Here is a 26788-nt window from a genome sequence, read left to right as displayed (position 1 = left end):
ACAATTAATACATTTTAAATATCTTTAATGTAATAATTTTAAAAATAAAGGATTACATGTACTCTTGAAATTTTTATCATTTTCCCAAACTTTACAAATTTACCTTCCCATATTCCTTCTCCCAGCAACTTAATGGGTCACAAATCTTCATGCTTCCTCTATGTTCATTTGATATGGTGCATATGCTCAACTGTATAACAATTGTTATCATTCTTTGACTTGAATAATTCACTCTCAAACTCTATGCAAATGTGGGCTTGCTTTCATATTGGATTTGCTAATGCATTAATCTCTATTGGCTCTGAAGGTAATAACTTACGTCATATGGTAGGAGTGGGGCTATCACCAGAGACGGCTCATCTTCTTGTCAGCTTATAGCAGCAGCACTCTTCAAATCTGGTTACTATGCTGCATGTCTTGTGGTATGTTTTGCTCCTGACTTTTGAATGACTTTGATTAGCTCTGCATGCCACCACTGGTCACACTTTGAGTTTCTGAGCTTGATTTGACATCACATGTTTGTTGCAAGTTGTGTCCCCAGCTTCCACGCGTGGTTCACAAAATTCTGCAAGTGAATTCCTACCAGTCTGTAAGGAATAGCTAGAAAAATGCCAAGCGCCATTTTTCTTATAGCAGAAATTTAAGAGTACAAATTAGTGTCAAAAATGTTGACACTGATTGGGAGTGGAGGCAAAGTCAGGAAGTCTATTTTATATATACTTATAAAAATGTGATTACATTTTAAATAAAATTTAGTCATGGCAGTTTTTATATTCCTGTAATCCATAATGGAAGTCAAAAGGTAATAATGTCGACCAACCTAGGATTGCTAGTTCTGTTCCTCCGTCTGGAACACACTCTTTTGCTGTCTCATTTTGTCTAAATTTCTATTTGTATTTTTATGTATGTGAAAGGTTAGTTATGTTTCTCAACCTTAGAGAAGTGGCCCTCTGTAAAGGATGTCCTGTGTGTCCCAGCAGTACACTCCCCTCTTGTCACCCAAGGGCCAGGGACCAGCTGGTCCCAGGATAGGTTCTGATCTGTGTTTTCGGACTTAGTTCCACAGGCTGCTGGGTTATAGTTTTCTTGCCTCTGGTGTCTGTGCCATGGTGGGTGAGGCTGGTCTAGAGGCTTGTGCAGGCTTCCTGGTGGGAGGAGCCAGTGCCTGCCCACTGGTGAGTGAAGCTGGGTCTTGACCCTCTGGTGGGCAGGGCAATGCCAAGGGGTGTGTCTAGAGGTGACTGGGTTCAGGAAGTCTTTAGACAGCCTGTCTGCTGCTGGGTGGGGCTGTGTCTCCTCCCTGTTGGTTGTTTGGCCTGAGGCATCCCAGCACTGGAGCCTACAGGCTGCTGGGTGGGGCCAGGTCTTAGTACCAAAATGGTGGCTTCCAGGAGAGCTCATGCTGATGGATATTCCCCAGTACCTCCACCACCAAGTGTCATTGTCCCCACAGTGAGCCATAGCCACTCCCCCCACCTCCGTAAGAGACCCTTCAAGACTAGCAGGTAGGTGTGGCCCAGGATCCTATGAAATCACTGCTTTTGCCCTGGGTCCCAGTGTGCACAAGACCTTGTGTATGCCCTCCAAGAGTGGAGTCTCTGTTTCCCCAGTCCTATGGAGCTCCTGCACTCAAGCCCCGCTCGTCTTTAAAGCCAAATGCTCTGGGGACTTCTCCTGATGCCAGACCCCCAGGCTCGGGAGCCTGACATGGGGCTCAGAACTCTCGCTCATGTGGGAGAACTTCTGCGATATAATTGGTCTCCAGTTTGTGGGTTGCCCACCCAGGGGGGTATTGGATTTAATTATATCATGAGTGCACCCCTCCTACCATCTTGTTGGGTTTCTTCTTATGTCTTTGGCTGTAGAATATCTTTTTTAGTAGGTTCCAGTCTTTTTTGTCAATGGTTGTTCAGCAGTTAGTTGTGATTTTGGTGTGCTTGTGAGAGGAGGTGAGCTCAAGGTCCTTCTACTCTGCCATCTTGTCCTCCATCCCAGGATTACTATAATTCTGAACGTAGCATAAACCTGTGCTAAAGATGAATGAACAACTAGTCATCATCATAACTATTAGTAGGATCTTTTGCATGACCTCAGAAGTTAACTGGAAATGAATTACAATTATTTAGAATTTTCAGATATGTCTGCTTTCAAACCTCACAGTTCTTGAGAACTTCGAGTCTCCTAAACTCCTGATGTTACTTTGTGGGAATTGCTACTTAAAAGTAAATGAGTATGCCATTTGCATGCATAGGACAGAGACTGAGTGAGTGAGAAGCTGGACATCTACTCTGTCATTCATTGTTTCATCTTAACTTCTTTGAAGAATATGAGTACTTTTAGAGTTTTCTGAAAAGTATACTTTCATCCTTTGGCTTAATTGAGTCTATTTTAATGTTAAAGCATGTTCTATAAACAGATACTCAAGCTTCACTCTATTGATTTGGGACTAAAACATGTTATGATGGCCCCCTACAGATTTTTACAGTTTAGAAGTAGAGACATGATTGTGTAGAGAGCTAATCACCAGAAGAAGAAAAGCAATTATTAGTTTGTATTATGAGATGTCAATTCCTGTGATTTCCTTTTCTAAAAAACCCTCTCCTTGAAATAGTATATTTTTCCCTTAGTAATTGTAGAGTAGGGGGAAGCTTTATCAAATGTGCAAAACTGTACAATGTTATAAAAGCTGCAATTACAAATTCAACTTACTTTTTTTTTTTTTTTTTTTGCGCTATGCGGGCCTCTCACTGTTTGCGGAGCACAGGCTCCGGACGCGCAGGCTCAGCAGCCATGGCTCACGGGCCAGCCACTCCGCGGCATGTGGGATCTTCCCGGACCGGGGCACGAACCCGTGTCCCCTGCATCGGCAGGCGGACTCCCAACCACTGCGCCACCAGGGAAGCCCTCAACTTACTTTTTATGGCAGTTTTTCTAAGTGCTTTTGTTGATCTGAAAATTTGTTCTAAAAACTTTGCTAATAGCCCACACAATTATTAACCACCTCCTATGGTGGTCTCTTCTCTGTAAGAAGGGTCAGTCTTTTCTTTCATTTTATGCCAGATTTGAAATAAATCTGTGAAGTGATATTAATAGTATGACTCAATGCATTTAAAAAAATTATCAAGCTTGGGTGAAAATTATTTTTCCATCATCAGGCTGAAACATATGTGACTTTCTTAAAAGGATGTAATTTGGTAGCTGGCCTAACATTACATTTTCAGAAGGTATATGTTGTAATGGAAAAAATACGGTATTTGACAAAATCTTCTCTCTGCATTTGTTAGTTACGTTTCCTTGGCTCAGCTGCTTTCTCTTCTTTACCTGTAAGTTGAAGAAAATATTATCTGCCTTGGTAATTGTGAACATTAAATGTGAGATACCATATAATACATTGTATAATACATAATTAATGAAATATTAAATATATGTATTATAAATTATATTATATATATACTTTTGTTCTGTTTTTAAATAATTTACATTTTGTTCTAACCTGAAATTTGTAATAAATATTATTACTAATGATTGATACTCTATACTTTACTCTTAATAGTTAAACTAAAGGACAGTTAATGAGCTAATGTTTTTGCTTTATTTAAACCACAAAGGCATTCACATAATTAGATTACCATGATTATAGATTGAGAATAAAGAATTACTGTAAATCGCTTTATTCATTAAAAAATTATACTCTTTATTTTAGTTTTAAAAATAAAACCTACATGCACTTTTAAACCTTAAGAAGGCATTAAAGGAACATTTTGCCTATTGATACTGGCCTCAGATTCAGAAATAAAGGGGAAAAAAGCCAGAATAGATTTCACAGAGATCAACCATCCCCTATGGTTGTCACCAAGAATCTGTCTATTGCTAGTTTATATAGTTTCAACAACCTTGCTTAGCTGGTTATCCAGCCTTTGAGGACTAGAAGCAGCAAAGTAGACGTAAAGAGAGGAGCCTGCTGGAATCAGATGTACCAACAAACAGCAGGGATAAGTGGCAGTAAGGAAAAGAATATGAAAACTAAAAGAACAAATACCAATCACAGAGCACCATATCTATAAGGAAAAATAGACATACATAGCCAAAGAAATCTTGAGTTTGCCACTTTATTACTGTCCGGAACTATATAGCTTTTCCCAAGTATTATGGAAATGTTAAATATATTTGAAAATATGTAGCAAATTGGGAGATATTTCTTAAAAATGGTAGAAGCTAAATGTTATGTTGAAAAAAATAAACCCTATCAATTCAGAATATTAGCTATCCAGATCTAGTAATTTCTCAGTGCTATAAGTAGCTGCTTTCTTACTCTAAAAATTATATGTCATGTTTTGTTTTAAACTTCAGTTTTTGCCTATTGCAGAGTTAATTGGCATTTCCATTTTCTTAGTTCTTTTTGAGGCCAACAACATTGCCTATAGGTTGTCATAGAATTATTAATATTCGGCTAGATTTTTGGTATTTTTCATTTTCAATGTTTCACTGATATTCATTCAACCAAATTTCTTACTCTAGACTTGACACTAATATTTCCTAAAGAAATATCTTATCATAAGATACTGAGTTATATTCTCAGTAGGAGTATAAACTGATGCATTTTCTTACATCCAAACAAAATGTTTGCTAATTTTCATTATAGTTGACCATTGGAAATAAGTGGATCAGATTGTTAGTATATACCCATTATTCTAAACCAGACTCATTCTGGTTGAAATAGGTCTCAGGTATCTAAAAAGTTTTAGACTGTATTTTTTTTTTTTTTTTTTTTTTTTTTTTTTTTTGCGGTACGCGGGCCTCTCACTGTTGTGGCCTCTCCCGTTGCGGAGCACAGGCTCAGGACGTGCAGCCTCAGCGGCCATGGCTCACTGGCCCAGCCGCTCTGCGGCATGTGGAATCTTCCCGGACCGGGGCACGAACCCGTGTCCCCTGCATCGGCAGGCGGACTCTCAACCACTGCGCCACCAGAGAAGCCCTAGACTGTATTTTATACAGCAAAAAGCATTCCTTTTTTTTCCCTTAATTTTATTCTTTTAGGTAGATCACATTTTTAGAGTTTACTTTTCTATTCTAGGAAGAAAAAAACTACTGAGCTATTCATTATTTTTCCTATTACCTTTCTCAAATCTTTTTTAAAATCAAGTATCCTTTTTATTGACATTATAATTTATAACTTATTATAGTTTTTTAAATCATTTCCCAAAATATATCTCATTTGTACATACATTGACTCATCTTGTAAACCCAAAGAGGCTTACTTGTTTTATAGACATTTTATAGGTAAAAAGGTCTTAAAGTCAATCATATGTTTTCAATTCACAGGTAAGAAAATTAGACTCAGGGAGTTATGCATTATTCAAAGAATACTTCTTGAGTGTATACAGTGTGCCAGGCACTATTCCAGACACTGAGAATACAGTAGTGAACATGACAGACAAGGTCTCTTTTATACTTTATTTTTGTCTTTCCTTATCCTGGTATTGTCCTCAAACTTTTTCTGTAGTACTAATTTCATTTCATACTCTCTCTATATATTTTTCATTTGTTTTATGTATAGTATCTGTCTGCATGAACTAGAGTAAGAACTCCATGAAAGCAGGTTTGTCTGTTTGGTCATTGCTGTATCTAGTACAATACTTAACATTTAGTGGGGAATCAATAGATTTTTTTTGTCAAATGAATGAATGAATTGAATTAAATGAGGGCCATATGGTATCCTGAAATCCAAATGAAGTATTTTTAGAACAGACTGGTCAGCTATGTCAAATGCTGCTGATGGGTCAGACAATGTAAAGACATGAAGATTGGATTTACCAAGGTATAGATGGCTGTGATAAGTGGTTTTAGTTGAGTGGTGGCACAAAAGCCATATTGGAGTAGAGTCAAGAAAAAAAGGAATGGGTAGTGAAGAAGTAGAAAGAAGAGATATATCTATATAAATTGTTCACGGAATTTTGAGGGATAAGGAAATTGAGCTGTAACCAGAAGACGGGTATGAGGTCAGGGAGGGCTTTAAAGTGTTTTTCTTTTATTATAAAAATTTCAAACATACATAGAAGAAAGAACCTCTTTCATGTTTGTTAGCAATATCAAGATTTTGGCATATGTATTTCATTTACTCATTTTTGTTGTTGCAAAAATATTTTGAAGCAAATCCCAGCCATTTTAGCTGTATATACTTCAATATGCATCTAAAAAAGAGAGAAAAGGCACTTTCTTACACAACCTGATGCCATAATCACACCTATTAAAATTAACAGTAATTCTTTGATACTATTTAACACCCAGTGTTTATGAGATTGCCACAATTATGTTTAAAATAGAAGTTGTTTGAATTTAGATCCAAATTCTGATTCACATTTGATCGTTGTATCTTTTAAGACTCTTTAAGTCTAGAGAACAGTCTTTCCTATATTGATGAAACTAGATTAATTGTCCTGTAGCCTATCTTACATTCTTGATTTGTATCTTTTCTTCTTCATGGGTCATCTAATTTATTTCTCCATTTTCAATATTATTTGTAAGCTGTTACATAGTGCTAAATGTTTGATTAGATTTAGGTTCAGCTATTTTGGGATACATACTTTATAGTTGGTGGCCTCTGCTTCATATTGCATCACGACAAGAGGCGTATGTTTGATTTTCACACTCTTAGTTATGCTAATGTTGATCAGTGAAGTCAGTTGGTGACTGCCAGATGTTTCCACTGAAATTTGCCCATTAACCTTTCATCTTATGATTTTATGACCTTTGCCTAAATCAGTTATTTCATTTGCTTTACCCAAAGATAATTTTCTATTTCTGTCATAAAGGAGGGATCTTTAAAAATTGAAGAAATTATAACATGTTTTTCTGCTGATGGGCATGATCTAATAGAAAAGGAAAAATTATGATACCTGGAGAAACACTGGACTTGGTAGTTAAGAGGGGATGGGGTCCACTGCACAGGTGATAGAATGCCTTAGGTAGGAGGAGGAACAGTTTAAGCGACTTGTCCAAGGTTATAGTAGCACAGAGTGGATTTATTTTATTAAATGTATATCAGAATTTTACTTTGGAATCTTATAATTGTACCTAATTTTAGAAACATGCATATTCAGTTGATGATATTGCATGTGAAGTAGGAACTTAAAGCTATTTTGAATTTCACTGCCTATATTTGACCCTACTTGTTAGGGATTTTTAAATTTTTTCTAATTTCTCCCTTAAAATTAATGGTGTCTTATACACCTGTATCTTTACATTATAAAAATTATAAGCATATACTTTTATGTAATTTTTCAGCTTTTGGTGCTAGTCTGTTGCAAAGAGAAGTAAATGCTGCTGTTAAACAAAATGATAAATAACTCGCAGTTCAGTTTAGACACTAATGGGCCCTAAAAGCCTGTAAAATGACAAAAAACAGCAACTTTTATGATTTATAGGCTAATTTTTGTTACACAGTTTGGTCATATACCTGACAGTCTTCCCTCTTTGTGACTTTCTCCTAAAAATTATAGTTTTGTGTTACCTAAGTGAAAAGTCCTTTAGAGGTCAGTAGAAGAATATGACAGCCTCTCTTCTGAGGATTGCAGCAGTTCCCATTGGTGGAATTACAATTTCCTTTTTTTTTTTTTTTGTAGTAGTAGTTCTAATGGTAGTGGTATAATTTAATCTTGAAAGAATATTTATTGCAACTTTGGACCTGTAAACTATCTCCAAATTGTCTCATACATGCTATGTGAAATTTAGTTTTAGACAATCATATTTCTTTATGGCTCAGTGATTTCCATTTACTACTTGTTAGTCATACAGTCTGAAGAGTATTGGGGTTATTGTGTTGTCTGACACAGTATGTATTCTGTTAAATTTGAATTTTAAAAGCAATATGGATTATATAGTCCCTTTAGTTACTTAGTACCATGTTTTCTTTTTTACAAATCTCTGTTGAGGTTTGACTGATTTCCTTTTCTGTCTTGGCGTCCCCAAAAGAGCACTCCGTAGTTGCCTCCAAAAGCAGGAATGTAATCTGATCTGTGTTTTGTATTGTTTGCTGACTTCCATGAGAACACTTTGCATGAGCTACATTGATCAGTTCTCATCCTTTCTAATCAGTTATTGAACAATTAATACAACCTTGTAAAGACTCCCTAGAGTATCCCTAATAAACTAGATCGTTTTACCCAGGAATAGATACATAAAGATATTCAAGAATGAGAAAAGCTGATTAGGAGAAACAGGAAATATTAAGCTTTCACACTCACGGTATGTTTTTCAGATTGTCTCCATCCTTACAATTGAAAGATATTGCTTTCTATTGAAATATTTTGTACAGATTAGGAAATGGTAGCTTTTCATAAATTTGCATCTTCATTGTTTAAAACAGGAAAGTTTAATTTAGGTGGATTCATATAATATTATTCATATAATATTATTTTATTTTTGCTCCTAATTCTTGTGATCTAATTTTCTAAAGGTAAGAGTGATAATCTTTCACTATTCTTTTAAACATTTAAAACTGCTAGGAAAACGGTTTATGTGGCAGTTAATCCTTAAAGCAGTGTTAACTCCATGCAGTTTTTTTAATGTGTAGATTCACACTTTTGTCCTTCAAAATGTACTTTAAAAATATTTTATAGAGTGGCTTAGAATTTTGAAACTGTGGTATGAAGAGGATACATGCTAAGTACTTGGTAGTTTTCATATTAGTTCAAAAACAGATATTTTATAAATTTTAAAATACCATTCTTTTGACTTTTTGATAACTGTTTAGTAAAAGAATAGTTACGTCTGAGAAGTTTATATGCTTGTTGTGTTGGGCTGCTCAGCAGAAGATCACAGTTTAATATCAGGATGCTGCAGGGAGGCTCAAAATAGTCTGAAAAACTAATCATTTGTTTTTATTGCCTTCAGGTATATCTGTAAAGTATGAAATGGGTTAAAGGACCTGTGTATCAGACGCAACCAATTTCATTTTAGTCTTGTCTCACATCATGTGTCTACATTTTATTCACCAGATATGAAGCAAATAATATTAGTAGTATCTTTATCAATTATTCATCAATTTCAAATTAAAAATAGTTTAAAATGTTTTTAATTATGATATTATATCTTCTTAAAATTACATAATCAGTAAAAGCAGGGTTGATTCATTTTCCAATAAATATTTGTCATGGACCTGTCATGTGCCAGGGACTGCTCTAGGCTTTGGGGAGACTATAGCACAAAACAAAACAGACTAATTAACTGTTCTCCTAGAGCTTGCATTCTAGTAGAAAAGTAAAAAAATAAACAAATACAAAATGTCAGATAGCATTGTTGCTGTGATTAAAAGAAGAACAGGGTAAGTGAATAAAGGGTGGTAAAAATTCAGAAATTCACCTACTATGTAAACTTTCCAAGACTCCTTCTCCCCACTGATTTAAATGATGTTTTTACTGTAGACCAACCGTATGTGCTGCCCATGTAGACACCTCCATTATTTTTCATATCATAGTATCTTGTAATTCTCTGGCTTGATGTCTGTTTTTTGCCCGTAAGAGTATGTGCTTTGAAAGTTGGGTGCGTAGATCTTCACATCTGTGTTACCAGTTTCTAACCCAAAGTTCTTTTATACGTGCTCAGTAAGTATTGGTTATATCAGTGAATGAATGATATACTCAGAACTTCTCAGGATTTCTGGCTCTGCTGACCCTTTTGGGGATTTAGAGTTCTACATTTTACATTATTTTATTGGCATTAGTATATCATCCTTTTTTTTTTTAATTAGGTGCACATCTTTATTGGAGTATACTTGCTTCACAGTGCTGTGTTAGTTGCTGTTGTACAGAACAGAATCAGCCATTCACAAAGTGAATCAGCCATATACATACATATATCCCCTCCCTCTTAAGCCTCCCTCCCACCCTCCCTATCCCACCCAACTAGGTCTTCCGCAAGCGCCGAGCTGATCTCTCTATGCTATGCAGCTGCTTCCCACTAGCTATCTGTTTTGCATTTGGTAGTGTATATATGTCCATGCCACTCTCTCACTTTGTCCCAGCTTCCCCTTCCCCCACCACTTGTGTCCTCAAGTCCATTCTCTATGTCTCCGTCTTTAGTCCTGCCCTGCCATTAGGTTAATTAGTACCAGTTTTTTAGATTCCATATATATGCGTTAGCATACGGTATTTGTTTTCCTCTTTCAGACTTACTTCACTCTGTATGACAGACTCTAGGTCCATCCACCTCACTACAGATAACTCAATTTTGTTCCTTTTAATGGCTGAGTAATATTCCATTGTGTATATATATGCCACATCTTCTTTATCCATTCATCTGTTGATGGACGTTTAGGTTGTCTCCATGTCCTGGCTATTGTAAATAGTGCCGCACTGAACATTTTGGTACATGACTTTTTTTTAATTATGGTTTTCTCAGGGTATATGCACAGTAATGGGGTTGCTGGGTCATATGGTAGTTCTATTTGTAGTTTTTTAAGGAACCTCCATACAGCATTTTTGAAGAACATACAAAGTAAGAAGGGAAGTTTTCTGAAAATTAATCTTTTATCCACAGGTACTACTGAACGAGTGTGCTTGATCCAGGGAACAGTTGAAGCACTGAATGCAGTTCATGGATTCATTGCAGAAAAAATTCGAGAAATGCCCCAAAATGTGGCCAAGACAGAACCAGTCAGCATTCTACAACCCCAGACCACCGTTAACCCAGATCGCATCAAACAAGTGAGTGTTTAGTTGGGAAATCAAAGACTAACATCCACAGTGTAGTATGAATTCCTTCTGAAAGAAGCCTTAAAGTTTTAGCACATAAAGCTTTTTTCTAAGTAATACTTATAACAGAGTTGTCTTTTATTTATTTAAAGACTGTCAGAGTCTCTTCTTTAGATTGATCAGATAATTGAATTACTCATTTATTAGTGTTACACTGAGGAGCGATTATGTGACTCATTTCTTTTATGGTGCCCTTTAAAAAATTATAGACACAAATTTGATTAATTTATAGAAATTTAATCTATTTAAAATAATATCAATTTTTAAATAAAGTATAAACATTGAAACTATATTCTCAAAATTCCTAATACCATATTCTTAATAATATTTTTAGCCTTTAGTATAGTTATTATGCATATAAACTCCTATTTTGTTAACTTGTCATGTTCAACATTTTTTATCAACAAATATGTATAAGTAAACTTTTGTACCTAGCAAACAGTTCTTTGTTACAAATCAGCTATTACGTTCTGTATAACTTGTGTAGTATTTATATATATGTCATAAAGGGCCAATGTTTATTTTTAATGTGTGGGATTTTCTGTAACAAAAATTTTACTTGATAGAAGACAATGTGAGTTCTTAAGATTGAATAATGGCTGACATGATGTAGGAAAAAAATGACATTCTTTAATGTTAAATAAGGTGAATTCTTCCCCTCAACCTCGTTTAAATCCTCAAAATTGTTTGATACTTTATGTTTATAATGTTTCTGCATTTGCCCTTTTATAATTAGCTGCTTAATTTGTGATCATATTGATAGACTTCAAAAGAAATGTATTATTCATTAGTTCACAGAATATTTATGTTCATTGTAATAAATTTGAAATGTAGCTCAAAATCTTATTAATTTCATGTTTCTGAATTGAAAAAAAATATTTTATACTAGGCAGTGTTATGAATCTATTATAATTTTACCAATATATTGATAAATATAAGGCTGTCTAATTAAATACAAACATAGCAATTAATAATTAGGTAATATATTTTCAAATTATGGGCCAAGACTCGATTTTCTTTTAATTACCATTTTAAAAAGTCCTTCCATGTTTAAATCATGAGTGGGTAGTTGTTATTCCATATAAAATCGTTCATTTTATGCTCTTTGTCAGTGTCAAAATAGTTTAATTTGTAACCCTTTATAACTTTTGAAGGAAGTATCTTTTAGTTTATACATGGCAGAATGTAAATATTTTAAACTTCTAAACACAGGTAGATATTTTTATTCTTCACAGCCATTTATAGTTTTGAAATGTTTATTTTATCTGTGCTAGGTGCATACAAAGGATAATTTAAAAACTGATGCCTTGAAAGTGGTACCATGATTTTATCCAAATTCTAAAAGTATGAGTTTAAAGACCTCTAGGTTACAATTTCCTGGGTCTAAGAATTTATAGAATTGGCGCTGAAGTGCCATTGAAGGTTTATTGACTTTCTGCTCTAATCCAGCCTATTACTTCTCCGCTTTATTTTGTAATTTCTGTAAGTTCAAACATTTAGGGAAGGCAGTGAATATCTTGATTTTTTTAAAAAAGTAAAACATAAAATATACTTTGAGTACTGTATCACTGGCAATATATTCAGGACAATGATATGAATGAATTTTTATTATTTTTATAATACTAAATAGCTAGTACCATCAAATAATAGTCTATGAGTCATTGTTGAAACTTTAATTTTCTCTATGGCGATATGAGATTTATAGATTATCGTATATCCAGTCTCAGTAAAGATTTATGAAAGCCAGAATTTTAAAATGTTGGGTTCATTTCTATTTTTATTTGCCTTGTTCAGATAATATTATTTAAATTCAAGATAAGTGGTAAAAAATAATGGTGATTGATTTACTTTTGTGTATTTGCATTCATTTGTAAGCTTTGTAGACATTCATGGCATTGAAATTATTATTGATTAATATTTTCATGTAATAAATAATGTGAAATAGAGTATCATTTTAAAAGATTTATTAAGAAGTACACTACATCTAGTAGGGTAATATATTTAATACTTAAACAGTTTCTTATAAATGTAAAATTTGAAAAATTTACTCAAAAAATCTGGAAGAGAGATTTATCATACTGTAGATCAACAGAGTTATTTATACTCTCAATTTCGGATTCTCTAACTTTCTAGGTATCCTGTTTTACAATGTAATACTTTTTGTTGGATCATTGTCTAAATAGTAAGTGAAGTATATAAATTTAAATTACCATGCTTTTATTTCTGAAGAAATTATGCTGGTAATCCAGTATAAAATAATTATTTCTAAAATAAATTATTTTACACTAGAATAGATAAAAACGTATTTCATATAATGTTTATATTTTTTTTATATTTTAGTACATAGAATAATAATAAGATTTCTTTTAAAATGGTAGTCTTTCCCTTAACTAATGGCATAACATTTACATTCCCTTTGGACTTCAATTCTGAAGTTAATTTTTAAAATAACTTCTTTAAAATATTTTTAAACATTTTCTTCTAGTTAAGATTGTGCAAAGAATAAAATTTGAGTTTTAAAAATTTCTGGAACTGGAAAATGTAATTTCTGCATAGAAATGAATTAATGTTGGATCTGAAATTATATTTTCTTAATTTTTGTTACTACGTATCTTGTTTTTTATGGTTGATAATTTAAGATTTTGCTTACTACAAAAAGTATAATTAATATGTAACTTGGACTTAAAATAGGAAGTCAGAGTTAGTTCTAAATGAATAAAACTTGCTTTAAAAGTTAGAATTTTACACCATATATTATTATGACTTTTATAAAATATTATTTTCTGAATTATGTGATCTAGATACAGTTGGTTTCTGAATAAATTACATGAACCAGAATATTCTCCCCAAATGAAGCCTTATTGACTTAATGAAATCTCAACCAAATATAAGTTCTTAGGAAAGCAGTACATACTGGTCTCACAAGTCTTTCATATGGAAGCATGATGATATCTAGCATGACAGCCTTACATCCAATTTAGATATTAGATGTGAACTATTCACTTCTTTATTCTCAAATGTGTTTTTTTGTTTGTTTGTTTTATTTAAATCAAATATATATTTGCTAATAGAGAGGGACTCCAATATTTTATATATTCAAAATGACAATAATAATAATATTTATTGAATAATCAAAGTATGTAGCCTCTGTTCTATAGCCTTAATATCAGAAGATTATAACGTACATAACACCATTGTGCTCATTTCACAAGGCAGTATACTAAGAAACAGATATGCAGCAAGAGCCAGTAAGCCAAAATTAAACATATAATTGCAACATAGAACATTATATTTCTTATTTTCAGGAAATGAAAATAGCAGAGACCTTCAGTGATCTTCAAATAATTTAGACTTTGTTTACCTAGAAGCTCTGAACTCATTCCTGGGGCACGTCTTAGCCCAGATTTTTTGGTGTACATATTTTCATTTCCACCTTTTATGTTTTGAATTTTGTACTTTTTACTTTTTTTTCTTCACGGGATTATTGAAACATTTCCTGTTGCTGTAAGTCCCTCAAATCCCGCTCTAAGTATGGTTGTTTATACCTAATGAGTCAATAAATGAACCCCAAAACATGGTAGAAACAACAAATCAGTAAGATAGTTGGCATTTGTTAACTTCCTTTGTCTATTACAGTTTTTCAGCATTTTTTTCTCTTTGGCTCAAATGCATTTTTAAGAAAATCTACATTAAAAAGAAGTGGTTATAGGCATTTAAATAATTATTTTGTATGTAAAAATTAAATTAAGATACCAAAAATCTCACTTAGCTCAAAGAATTCTACTTTCATCATGAAAAATTGGCAAAATTAGCACATAATTTGTTCATTATTCATTCAATCATAAGTTTATTAAATGCCTTCTTAGTGAATTGTAAAATATATTAAAATGTAGCCCTTGCTCTGTCAAGCTAGTTTATGAGAGATCCTAAATACTTTCAATAACTAATAAAAATATAAAACTGTATTTATATACCAAAACTACAATATAAACAATGTAGTATAAAAGTTTGGAGGAGTGTGAAAGAAATGTAGGCTAGAGTGACATTTGGTCTTGTAAAATAGGTGAAGACTTGAACTGGACCTTGAAGATTGTACAGGAATTGCCTGATTAGAGGAGAAAAAAGAGAAAAGCTTATTTTAGGCAGATGAAGCAATATGCATTTGAGGAGAAAGACATCATAATTGTTAAATAGTAAAGAGATTATCTTGACAGAAGTGGAATATCTGTGTTGTAGTTTAGAGGAAATTAATGTTAGATAAGCCATGTGGGACCAGATAATGGAGAGTCTTGGATGTCTGGCCAAAGGGTATCCTGTAGACTACTGATTCTTCCTAATATTTTCCAAAAGAGCCCTTTTAATTTCTCTGGAAGGTTATGGAAAAAAAAAAAGAGGCACCTCTACCCTTTGTTCTCTTCTGTGCTAAAACTCCACACAGATTCTTAGAGTGCTTGTAGGAACACCTATTGTTAGGAGAGGAAGAGAATTATGACACTTGCTGAGTAATCTACTATGCAGATCTTTAGATTTGAAGGTTTATAAAATAATATTTTTTAAAACTTCTTTTATGTAATACCCGCAAATCCAGGGGATGTTAATCTTTGCCAGGAAAAGCACTTTTATGGTCAAGAATGAAGGATCAGTAATACTGGTAACAGTGATGTATATGGTGCTTATTCTGTTTCTGTGCTAGCCGTTGTACTATGCACTTTACATTTATTATCACCTTTCATTCATCCTTCCAAAATTCTTCTGAGGCAGGTAAAGAGTCCATGTTATACAAATAGAAACTGATGCTTAAAGGAATTTGAGTAACTTACCCAAGTAAATGTAACTGGTAATTGATCTTAACACTGAGCTGTATGGCTTCTAAGTTTGAGTAATGCTGATTAAACAAAATCCAATAGATTTCTCTCTTCTGGAATTTCTCAGAGTCTTGAATAAGCATCTCCAAGAGGAGGACCTCAGTTGTAATAGAAAGTCTTGTATCAGGGTGAAGTTAGGAGACCAGGGAATATTTTAAGAATAAGATGATGAACACAATCTCCTCTGGTGGTGAAAGTTGAGACAAAGCTTGAAGTTAAAAGATATTTCAAAGTGAAATCTGTGAGGCTTTGAGACTGGTTTGAATCCAGTTCTAAAATAATAAGGAAAATTTTTAAATGACTATATGTGGTTTTGAGCCTAGCAAAATGTTGAATTCTAGGAAGCAACTAGTGAATTTTAGTCAGGCATCTATGTGAGATAATACTTTTGTATGTTTGTTTCAGGCAAGTTGAATAAGTTGTACATAGTATGTTTTTTCCTTGAAGTAGTCTTTGATAGAAGCATAGGTGACAGTTTAAAACTGAAAATATAGATCCTTAATTGCAGTATAGGTGATAATTTCACTTACACCTTCATTGTAGGAGAGAAAAAAAGAGATAAAGAAGCAGTTACTTTTTTTTAAACAAAGTCAGAAGCATTATAGTATAGCGGTTAGGTATAGGATCTGAAATAGGATTGCCAGGTTTCAAATCCTGCGTCTTTAATTTACCAGTTGTGTACATTTGGACAAGCTGTTTTACTTCTGTATACCTCAACTTCTTTACCTATAACATGGGAAAAGTAATAGTAATCTGTTCTGTAAGGATATTGTGAGTATTAACTGAGTGGATCTATACCTGGTTCGTAGTAAGTGCTCCTTATTAACCATAAAGATAAAAGGAAGAAAATGAGGAAAGTACAATATAAGGAAAGATGCTAAAAAGGATCAAATACCCAAAGAAAAGTTAGAGAATAACTATTATTTTAATAGGAAATCATTGGAGATTCTAAAAGTTAGTTTCAAGTCTATGTTGAGAGAAAAGTTGTTATTTGTTAATAATATTTCCTAAAGGTAAAGAGGCTGGTTAGGTAAAAAAAAAAAAAAAAAAAAAAGTGTGAAGTGTGGGAACTGCTGACTTGAAATTGTGGATATAAAATGAGTAAAATACAAGTTAGAGAGACTCACATAACCCCTGCTACTAAAGAGCGAATGGCTAATGTTAAAGAATAAAAAGGAGCTTGAAAAGGTAGAGAAATTGGAGATGCCAAATAAAGATGAGATCATTAAGGGAACAAAATGACTCAGGAGTGGTGGAAAGATAATAGTTTAGGGTGTTAAGGTCCTAGCCCCTGAAGAGTAGGACGTTTGAATGGGAGATCACAATTTTGTCTACATTGAAAAGAATGAGAAGATAGGGAAAAAAGTGGTTTGGAAAACTGAACAGGTTGAAATGAGGCCAATTGTAGTAGATAAGGAAGCTCATTCTGGAAAATCATGATTTCTTTCAAGTAATAAAAACTATCAATTGAAAGGAAGATAAAATACATGGGATTGAATGGTTGAAGAGAAGGATAAAGGTGTAGAATAGTAATTAGGAGGAATATAAGCTGTGGAATAGGAATCAATTGTAAAAGACCTTTTGAAATTAGACAACATGAGTTTATATTAGGGCTAAGTGGTTCCAGATAGTTCAGACATTGGGAGAATGCTGGATACTTGTCAGGATGAAAAACCACAGATAACAATTACATATTTAAATAGCTGATCTATTATTTTTTATACAGTAGTATGCAGATTTATTTAACAGAACTGAAAACAAAGGATTGAGAAGGCGATTACTCAAGTAATGTTACTCAGTTAGCTAGTAGTACCTTCCAAATTAAAATTGAAGTTTGCTGTTTGTTGCTGTTTTCACTATACATATAATAGACCTTGACAGTCTATTATTGTAGATTTGCTTGAGGTAAGCTTATTTATTATGGAGTTTATTTATAGTAATATTCTCTGGTCCAGTAAAACTGTCACTTGTTAACAAGAATGCACTTCATAATTTGTAATCACTTTTTAGTTCTTATTCCCAAGAGCCTAGTGAAATCTACATTTAATTAAATGACTATTATTAAATCTTGAATTTTAAAAAACTGTTTTATATTCCAAAGGATCCACTATTTTAAAATTATAAACCACTTCAAATTTTTCTGCAATAAGTAATTCAGCCTTCAACGTTTAGAGCAGAATTCTTAAATAGACATTTGTGTCATATAAATAAAAATATCATACTTTTCCATTTGAAAGATAAAATTGTGCTAAAAAATGCCTGTGCCCTTCATAATCACTAATAGATAAATATAAAAAAAGTTTTTCGCAGTATATATCCTTTATAAATGTTATTTATAACATATTTTAATATATTGTTGCTATATGGATATTCAGTTAGTTATATCTTCCAGATATATATCAGAAGTTTTACTAAATGATTTTTTTAAACTTGAAACCACTTTCACTTTTAGTCTGCATAGTAAATAGGAATAAAAATGTTTATAAAATATTAGGGAAACAAACATATTGTACATTGAAGTATTTCTTACTAATTTTTCTGTTCTATTTGTGTGGTTGAGAACAACTATCAAAGCTGTTTTTTAATCTAATTAATAGAACCTTTTAAACTAAAGGCAGTACGTTAATATATTTATTTACACATATCTATTTATGAGAACAATTTTTACCACCAGCATTTAAAAAATCAACTGAAATGCAAACTTGCTGGATTCTCTTTATTGCTATAGGTTAAATTTGTAAAGGAAGGAGACTTTTTCTGTTTAAGGGTATCTATATGACTAATGGATAAATATCAATAGAAAACTCATCACCTGTTTACTTCATTACATGTTTATTATTTTAGGAATATAAACAAGAAAATATATTTAGATGCAATTGACTGTGTCAAAAGACTCTGACAATCTTATCCCTTAAAGCCCAAACTTATTTAATTTTCACTTTTTATTTAAAACCTTAAACTCTTAACTTATCAGAATATGATATTTAATAACCAAACCCTTAATGATTTTTAAACATATTAATATTGTTCCAGAAGTTTAAAATTATTGTTTTTATTTCTGTGAGAAAGAAACAGCATCAGAATTATTAAGGACAATGTTGATGAATATGAATTCTATCGATTATTAATACATGCCCAATACCTCACATATACGCCAAGTAAAAAGAAAAATACTGAATAAATTGACAGAAGATAATATTAATCTTAGTGACCACAAATTCTGAGTCACTTGATATTACTACTTTTTCCACATATTTCTTTGCAATATTTCAAGAGAATTCATATCTAGGGCAAGATAGATGTCATAATGAACACCTGTGATACTTCAAGTTGATTTTATCCTGATGCAAATAGAAGAGCCCAACACACATACCTCATGCTTCTGTAGGTTAATGAACTTGGCTTCTAACCTATATTGGGATAGATGGCCTCTAGATTTATCTCACATCTATTTAGTCAGCAGTCTCATAATCACTCTGAGATTAGTAAAGAACATATTCTTAAATATATGTTAACTACCCCCAGGAAATCTGTACAGTAACAACTGTAGCCAGAGATGGGAAAATAAAACCTTTACTCTTCAGTTCATAGTACAAGAGTAGCCCAAAGTCAATAGTGTATGTCTCTGCATAGTATTGCATGGAAAATAAAATATTAGGGCAATTATTAATGACTGGAAATGAAAGTCTCTCTGGAGAAATGACTTTGTAAAATGAATTTATTACAAATAGCAAAAACAGAAAACAAAGGATTCGAAGGGTTTTTTTCTTTTGTGATGTTTTACTTCTGAATGTAGCTCCTCTCCCCTTTTAAAGTATGATTTAACAAAAATCTTGGTATGACTCAACATTAAGTCTGGTTTTCCTCAAAGTATCTTAGGTTTTAACTTAAGAATCAAGAATCCCTAGAGGAGTAGACTGTTTAAAATGTGATCTGATATTAGAATCAGTCTTTGTTACTTGAGAACAGTGAGTTAAGCAGGAGCCTGTGAATTTTTTATCCTTTCTTTTACTCTTAAATGCTTTATTCTATCCTAATTAGGACTTTTGAAATATTAAATGCATAAATATGACTGTATTAAGTAATTTCATCTGCTTTTCCTGACACTGCTGAACCTTTAAAGTTATGCTTTTGCTCATATGTGAGTAATTTTGATGGATATATATTAATATAAAACATAATGTCCATATAGAATTTTGTCTGTCCTATAAAACTACCCCATTTCATGTATTAAGAAATATTATCTATTGAGGGTGCTACTTAAGCCATGCTATTTGCTGAGTGAAAATATACCTTTTTAAAAAGATAACATCTTAACATGTTACACACACATTAAGGTTACTCTATTAGACATGAGAAGTTTTTTAAATATCTTAAGTATATTATGGTCTCATATGGCATATTTTATATATAGTTTGTATATGTGTTTAGAAATGAAATGAACAATAATTTGATTCCTAATATTTTTGTACCTATTTTCAACACAGGCTGATGACGCTATAATATATTATACACCTTATCTATATAAACTTTTAGTGTTTAACACAAATGATAAAAAATATTATGGCAATTTGTTAAAATGCTATTAGTTACTTGTTTATTAATATGAGGTTAATGTTTACATTTTCAGACGGGCTCTAAATTTATTAAAAATTAATGTTTTAGAAGATAATGTGATATTAAGAACTCAGAACAGCAAATTTAATTGCTTTTAAGTATGGAACCCTAAATTCATGTGGAATCAACTTGTTGGTGATGTTCAACATATTAAGTAGGTGGATACTTTTATGCGAAAGTAAACTTCATTTCACCACTTCTTTCAACCCCCGACTGTATTCATTGATAGGAAAATGACTTTCAGTTTTACTCATTAAATTTCTTGAATTTTTGTTTGAGATCTCTTTTCCCCCAAGAAAACAAGAGGGAAAGAAAAGAGACTACTATTCATGAATATGGTCAGGATACCTTTAATACTCATGTGAATTTTTATCGGTCACCATCATGATTTCAAGTCATGAATTTATTTTTACATGCTTATGCATGCATATTTACATGCATTAGTTACTTAATTGATCTTAAATTCCATTAAATTTGAATGAATAGGAGAAAAATTTGTTCATAGGATTTTGTTCTCGTTATATTACATTTTATTTTATTTTGTTTTATTTAAATAATCAGTTTAAGGCTTATAAAGGTTGATTTGCTCCTGAACTGCTTTATTCCCAGACATTGCCATCTTCCCCAACTACCACCAAGTCCTCTCCATCTGATCCCATGACCACCTCCAGAGCTAATCAGGTACAGTATCATCCTGTCATCTACACCATACTTTTCACGGGTGATTGCCTGCACACTGGAGAAAAAGATACTGGTGGGTTAAGGATGTATTCGTTCATTCACATATGTGCACCATGAACAGATTCCAAATAACTTGAGAAAGAAATATCAATTATTCCTGAAAATTTATATGCATTTTTAGCTTTAGATAACAAAAATATATTCAGATGGTAGACTACTAGAATTTTGGATTTTCCCCCTAAAATTATGACTTTATGAGCTTTGAGGGTTATTTATTGAGTTGGTGTTTATAATCTCCCTTATTATTTCTCCCTAGGATTCTTGGTATATAAGTTAAGAATATCATATATGTAAAAACTAAATGTATAAATATGACTTACTGAGCAAAGGTATATCTTTAAATGTGAATGCATTTTTCTTTGTTTTTTATTTCAGATATGCCTTACTGTGTAACAATTTTAAACTTTTGATGAAAAGCATTCCTAGCAATCTAAAAGTAACTGGAAATTGGAATTTGTGATAATTTTAATGCTGTTTAACAACTCAGGAAATGGTACTTTCTTAGAATTTAATAATAGCATTTTCTTTGCTGGAGTGGCAAACTTTGCAATTAGAAATATATCTTAGTTTGACTTGATTGTTTTGGTACTGAACATTTGTAGGACATTCTTCAAAAATGTAGTTATTTTTGGCACGTTTAAGGAAATCACTAAAATATTCTATGTAATTCAGTGCCTTACTGTACTTTAACATGACAAATGTTGAAAAATATATTTATTAAAATGATTAAACACATTTTCATTTTGTCTGAGTTGAGCTTCATTTAGGTGAGAAATGTTATTTTCCTTAATATTTCCACTTTTTTACTAATACAAGGCCTTATGGGATTATTTAAATATTAAACAAGAGCTTATGTTTTTAATATATTTTTCATACAGTTGATTAATAAATTATTAACTTTGAACTATATTTGCTAAATATATTAAATGTGGCTTTTGAATATGATCTAATATAAGGCTATCAGAATTATTTTGCTCATTTATGGATTCTAATACCTTTGCAACCTCAGGAAAAAATTTTAAATAACTGAAAGCAAAACTAACATTTAGAATGTTATTCTATAGTAGGAGCTTGATTTTTATTTTATGCAGTAATATTCCCTTCAAAGAAAAATACTTTATAATGTTCACATTTTAGCCCCAATAAATTGGTTAAAAAAGTACACATCTCTAGTGATGAAACCCAGCACTTCTCTTTGAAGGTAATGGTACTACATAAAGTGAGAACCAAGCTTGTATTATTGATGCATAAAGTTGAAAAGTGTATATACATTTTCACTCATACCTTATCTCCTATATGAGCTTTAATTATATGATATAGAAAACTATTGTGAAAACAACTGACTTTATGTTTTTAATGTTTCTTGTACTTCATTCTCTTCCAAATAAAAACAAGACAAATGAGTACAACAGTAATAAAAACAAATGATTTTTCTCAAAGTAAAAAGTAAAAAATTCTGGATCTAGAGAGAAAAACCATCTCAATAATTTTGTCTTTGAAGTTAGATTTGTATTTTCTTTATTTTATGTGAACATGAATTTTTATAAAATGATTTCTTAAAAAGGTTACTTGTTGAAGTTTACTAACAATATAACATTTTTACCCTCTAGATATGTTACTACATCCACCTTTGGATATTTTTCTAATTATATTTTTCTCATTTGAAATAATAAGTCATTTGTGGTTTTATACTCTGTTCACTGTTCTAGCTATGTTTGTTAAATGTGTTTTATTTATACTTTGATTTCTTCTGTTCTTCTACAAAGAAGTATAATATCTCCTGGATAACATGAGGCAAGGTATAAAAGAACAAAACAAAATCCTTAAATTTATTGAAGGAATTGTAGTTATCTTTCATCTTTATGTTATTAGTAGTGTGTAATTATTCATTCCCTATCGGTATTTCCCAATAGATTCTATTAATGTTGTAGGACAGAAGATAATTTGGTTTTTGCTGTTTATTCAGTCTTTAGATAGCTCACAGTTATTTCTTGTGGATAGTCCTAATTAATTCAGCTTCACTAAATTGACTTAGATCTGTAAGAGTAACCAAGATAGAAAAATGGGTTTTAATGTGATCATCTTAAACTCTCCATACTTAAAATAGACTCTCAAACCTATAATAATATAACGTTCATTTCTGGTATAAGTTTACTTTATTCTTACCCAGCAATTTAGCAGATATGTCTCCAGTTTTGTGTTAAAATTATTGTTTATGTGTTATAGCTAATCTGATATCCTATGCTGTTAAAAGTAACTGCAGACTTTTTCCATGTGAATTTTCATAAACCAATATAAAGCAATCTAGACGACTGCTTGTGTTATTTCATCTATAATAGCTAAATGAGTTATGATTGAGTTTTCTTTAGAATAAATAGTTTGTGTTACAAACTAATGTAATAAAAGGAACTAAGGGACTATTAACATTTAGAAAACCCAACAATAAAAAGCACAGAAAATACATTAAAGAGTAAGTTTTATCTGCAGTTTCAACGTTTAAAAATCTTTTCTGTTCTTTTTAAAAATGACTATGATGTTTCAGTACATACTGGATTTTACTTTCCTACCCTCATGTTTCCACGGGTCAGACTGTTTTCACTGATCAGACTGACAGACTGTAACTACAGTGTTATGGGTCTATAATAATTTCCCCTGGAAAACTGAAGGACTGTCATATGAGAAGCTTTATAGAATGGTGGTTAAAAGTCAAGACTGGAGCCTAATTTCCTATAATCAAATCCTTGTTCTGCCACTTGCTGAGTAAATTGGGCCTCAGTTTCCCCTTCTGTGAAATTCAGATAATAAATTCATTAACTATTCTTAGAACAGTGCTATTCTAGAGTGTACTACTCACCGTATAAATGTTAGGTTATGTTTATTTAATATTTTCTGAAATTTCTTTCAAGTGATAATGAAAAAGAAAGATTATTCTTTAAGATGGTAAATAATATAGCATAAAACAGCTTAAACTGTTTGAGTTTTATTTTTAAAAAAAGATTCTGTGATACTAATATTGCTGCTTTTTCAACTCTAAAATATTTCTATACAAAGTTTCTGTATGCTTTTTAGGATAGCCTGAGATGCTCTATAGTTATTTTCTTCCCTAGTGAGAGTACTGAGCTACTTGTTGTCTAACTTATAAATCAAATTGCTATTATTTTCCTATTAAGAAAGAAAAGTTAGGGCTAATACTTTTACAACTTACACTTTTTTTTTTGCATGCATTGCATATTGCAAAGTGCAGGTTTGATACTTTTTACATGTGGAACTTTAAGAAGCAAATATAAAGATACAAATAGAATTAGAGTCTTAATCAATGTGTTTATAAACTTAAGATAAAAAACAGAACCAGTTGTATTTGATCAGTTCTAAGTTATTGATGCTACATTTTTCAATCACTTCAAGATTCAACAAAATGGTTTTGTTAATCAGTCAATGGTGCCAATAATTAAATTCTTAATTTTAGATTCCTGATTGTTAGCTCTCCTGGGATTCTTCTCAAATTTCAGGAAAAGTAAAAAGAATAAAAAGAGTTTCAGAAATATGTGCTTTATAGATATTTATTTATGTACTAATTTGAAATTATATATCAAAATATACAAAACAAATGAAAATAGATAACTCATACTCATATATAGCACTTTTGGTATAGTTACAGAAAAACACAAATAGAACTCACTGGTCCTACTTTGATTTCATGAACACAGATCTCAAATGGACCCTTAATTCTGTCAGGTAATCATAAGCCCAGTTACTTTTTTACTCTTTAGAGGACTGTTTCATAAATTCTTGTCTCCTTTCTCCTTTCCTTTAATTAGTTTTCTGTTGCTGTATAAAAGATTACCACAAACTTATGGGCTTAAACAGCACACCTTTATTATCTCATAGTTTCTTTGAGTCAAGAGTCAAAGACTGTTAGCTGAGTCCTCGGCTCAGAGTTAAAAGTCAGCAATCAAAGTACTGGCTGGGGTGTATTCTCATCTAGAGGCTTCACTGGAGTCTAATCCGATTTTAAGTTCATGTAGGTTGATGGCAGCATCCAGTTTTTTGCAGCTGTATGACTGAGGACCCCAACTTCTCATTGGCTGTTGGCAAGAGGAAGCTCTCAGAATATAGAGGCTGCCCAAGTTCCCTGCTGTGTGACCCTCTCTACAGGCATTTCATAGTTTGGCTCTTTGCGTCTTGCAAAGCCAACAGGAAAATCTCTCTCTCTCCGTTGTGTGTTAGCAAGATGAAGTCTTATTGAACTTAAACACAGGAGTGACTTCTCACATCCTTTTCCGTACAGTGTAACTTAATCAAGAGTAGTGACATTCCATCCCTTTGCCATATTCTGTTGATTAGAAATCAGGTTACAATTTCTACTCACACTTAAATGGAGGAAACTATACAAGGCATAACACCAAGGGAGCAGAGATCATGGGGCCATCTAAGGATTGTCCCTGAGCACCCCAATATCTCTTGCTCCATCCTCACTCCCGGCTGATGATCTTACTTCCTACTTCACTGAGAAAAATGGAAGCAATAAAAAGAAAAATTGTACAAAATCACAACTTCATTTATACCCACATATTCTACCTCTCATCTATTACCATAAACTTTCCCTGCTCCTGTCTAAAACCAGTAATTTCATTTGCACATTAAACCTTATTATTTTTCCTTTACTCAAGGTCATCTCTTCAACAATTCTACCTTCTCTCTCCTTTATCTTTCAAGTTTCTGACCTCTATAGGGTCATTCCCATCAGCATACATACATCTGTTTTTTTTCTCCCATCTTAAAAGACAAAACAAAACTTTTAATCTCACTTCCCTCACCCACTAATGCCCTATTTATTATACTCCTTTGTAGCAAAACTCACAAAAGCTATTTACTCTCTGTTTTCCAGTTTCTGTCTTCCCATCTTTTCTTAAATTCACTCCTATCAGGTTTTTGCCTCCATTCTACCAAAACTATGTTTGCATAGGACATCAGTGATGATCATATAGCTAATTCCAGTTGTCTGTTCTCAATCTACGTATTTTTTGGCCTATCAGCAGTATTTGTTATAATTTGTCACTTTCACTTTCTTGGTATACTTTCATTACTTGGCTTCTAGGATATTATTGCACAACCTTGATTTTCCTCCTGTGTCATACCTTGTGCTTCATCTCAAAATCCTCTGCTAGTTCTTCCCATCATCCCTCTTAATGTTGGAGTGATCTGGGTCTTAATATTTGAAACTCTTTCTGGGTATATAGTTTTCTTTCTCCTCATATAATACCTTGGCTTTTATATTCTGACATATGCAAAATTTATGTTTCCAATGAGAGGCAGGTTTACTATGAACTAATGAAGGCTTAAGCCTTAAGATTCCTAACCTGCACAGGCTTATTACAAGGCCCTCTACCTAGTTTTATCTTTATAATTTTGAATGTAGAGGACAAAGATGTCCTCTAAAATTGTGTAAGATCCCACATAACTTGGGTTCACATTTATCTCTCATCTGGATCTCAGAGTGAAACTACAGACTGTATCCAGTTTCCCACTCAGCATTGCCACATCCATATCTAATGGACATCTTTAATTTAGGAGTCCTAAAACTACTCCAAACCTGCTCCACCTATGGCCTTTACCGTCTCAGTTGAAGCAATTCCATGCATCTACTTTCTCAGATCAGAAATCTTGGATTCATCCTCATCTCTTTTCTTTAATACCCCAAATCCAGTTCCTATAAGAAATAATGTTGACTCTACCATTAAAAAAATATATAGAATGTTGACCACTTCTCATTACATCTACTGCTACCCTAGTCCAAGCCTGAATTATTACAAA

The 26788-nt window shown here is 32.4% G+C and overlaps 1 protein-coding gene across 4 annotated transcripts in view; it reads left to right on the top strand.

Annotated features, from left to right (window-relative positions):
• The window catches only part of NOVA1 (NOVA alternative splicing regulator 1), a 142335-nt gene that overhangs the window by 97856 nt on the left and 17691 nt on the right, over positions 1–26788 (top strand). For 3 of the 4 annotated variants that reach the window (XM_032624845.1, XM_032624846.1, XM_032624847.1), the window contains 2 exons: positions 10537–10703; positions 20843–20914. In XM_032624845.1, coding sequence (XP_032480736.1) covers positions 10537–10703; positions 20843–20914 — 239 coding nt within the window. Of the gene's footprint in view, positions 1–10536; positions 10704–20842; positions 20915–21349; positions 21619–26788 lie in introns of those variants that run through there. The other variant, XM_032624848.1, reaches the window with a different exon arrangement.

This window comes from Phocoena sinus, chromosome 2 (assembly GCF_008692025.1).
Source record: "Phocoena sinus isolate mPhoSin1 chromosome 2, mPhoSin1.pri, whole genome shotgun sequence".
NCBI classification, from domain to species: domain Eukaryota; kingdom Metazoa; phylum Chordata; class Mammalia; order Artiodactyla; family Phocoenidae; genus Phocoena; species Phocoena sinus.
The sequence above is the reverse complement of the archived record's forward strand: the minus strand, read 5'-3'. Positions and strand labels throughout refer to the sequence as shown.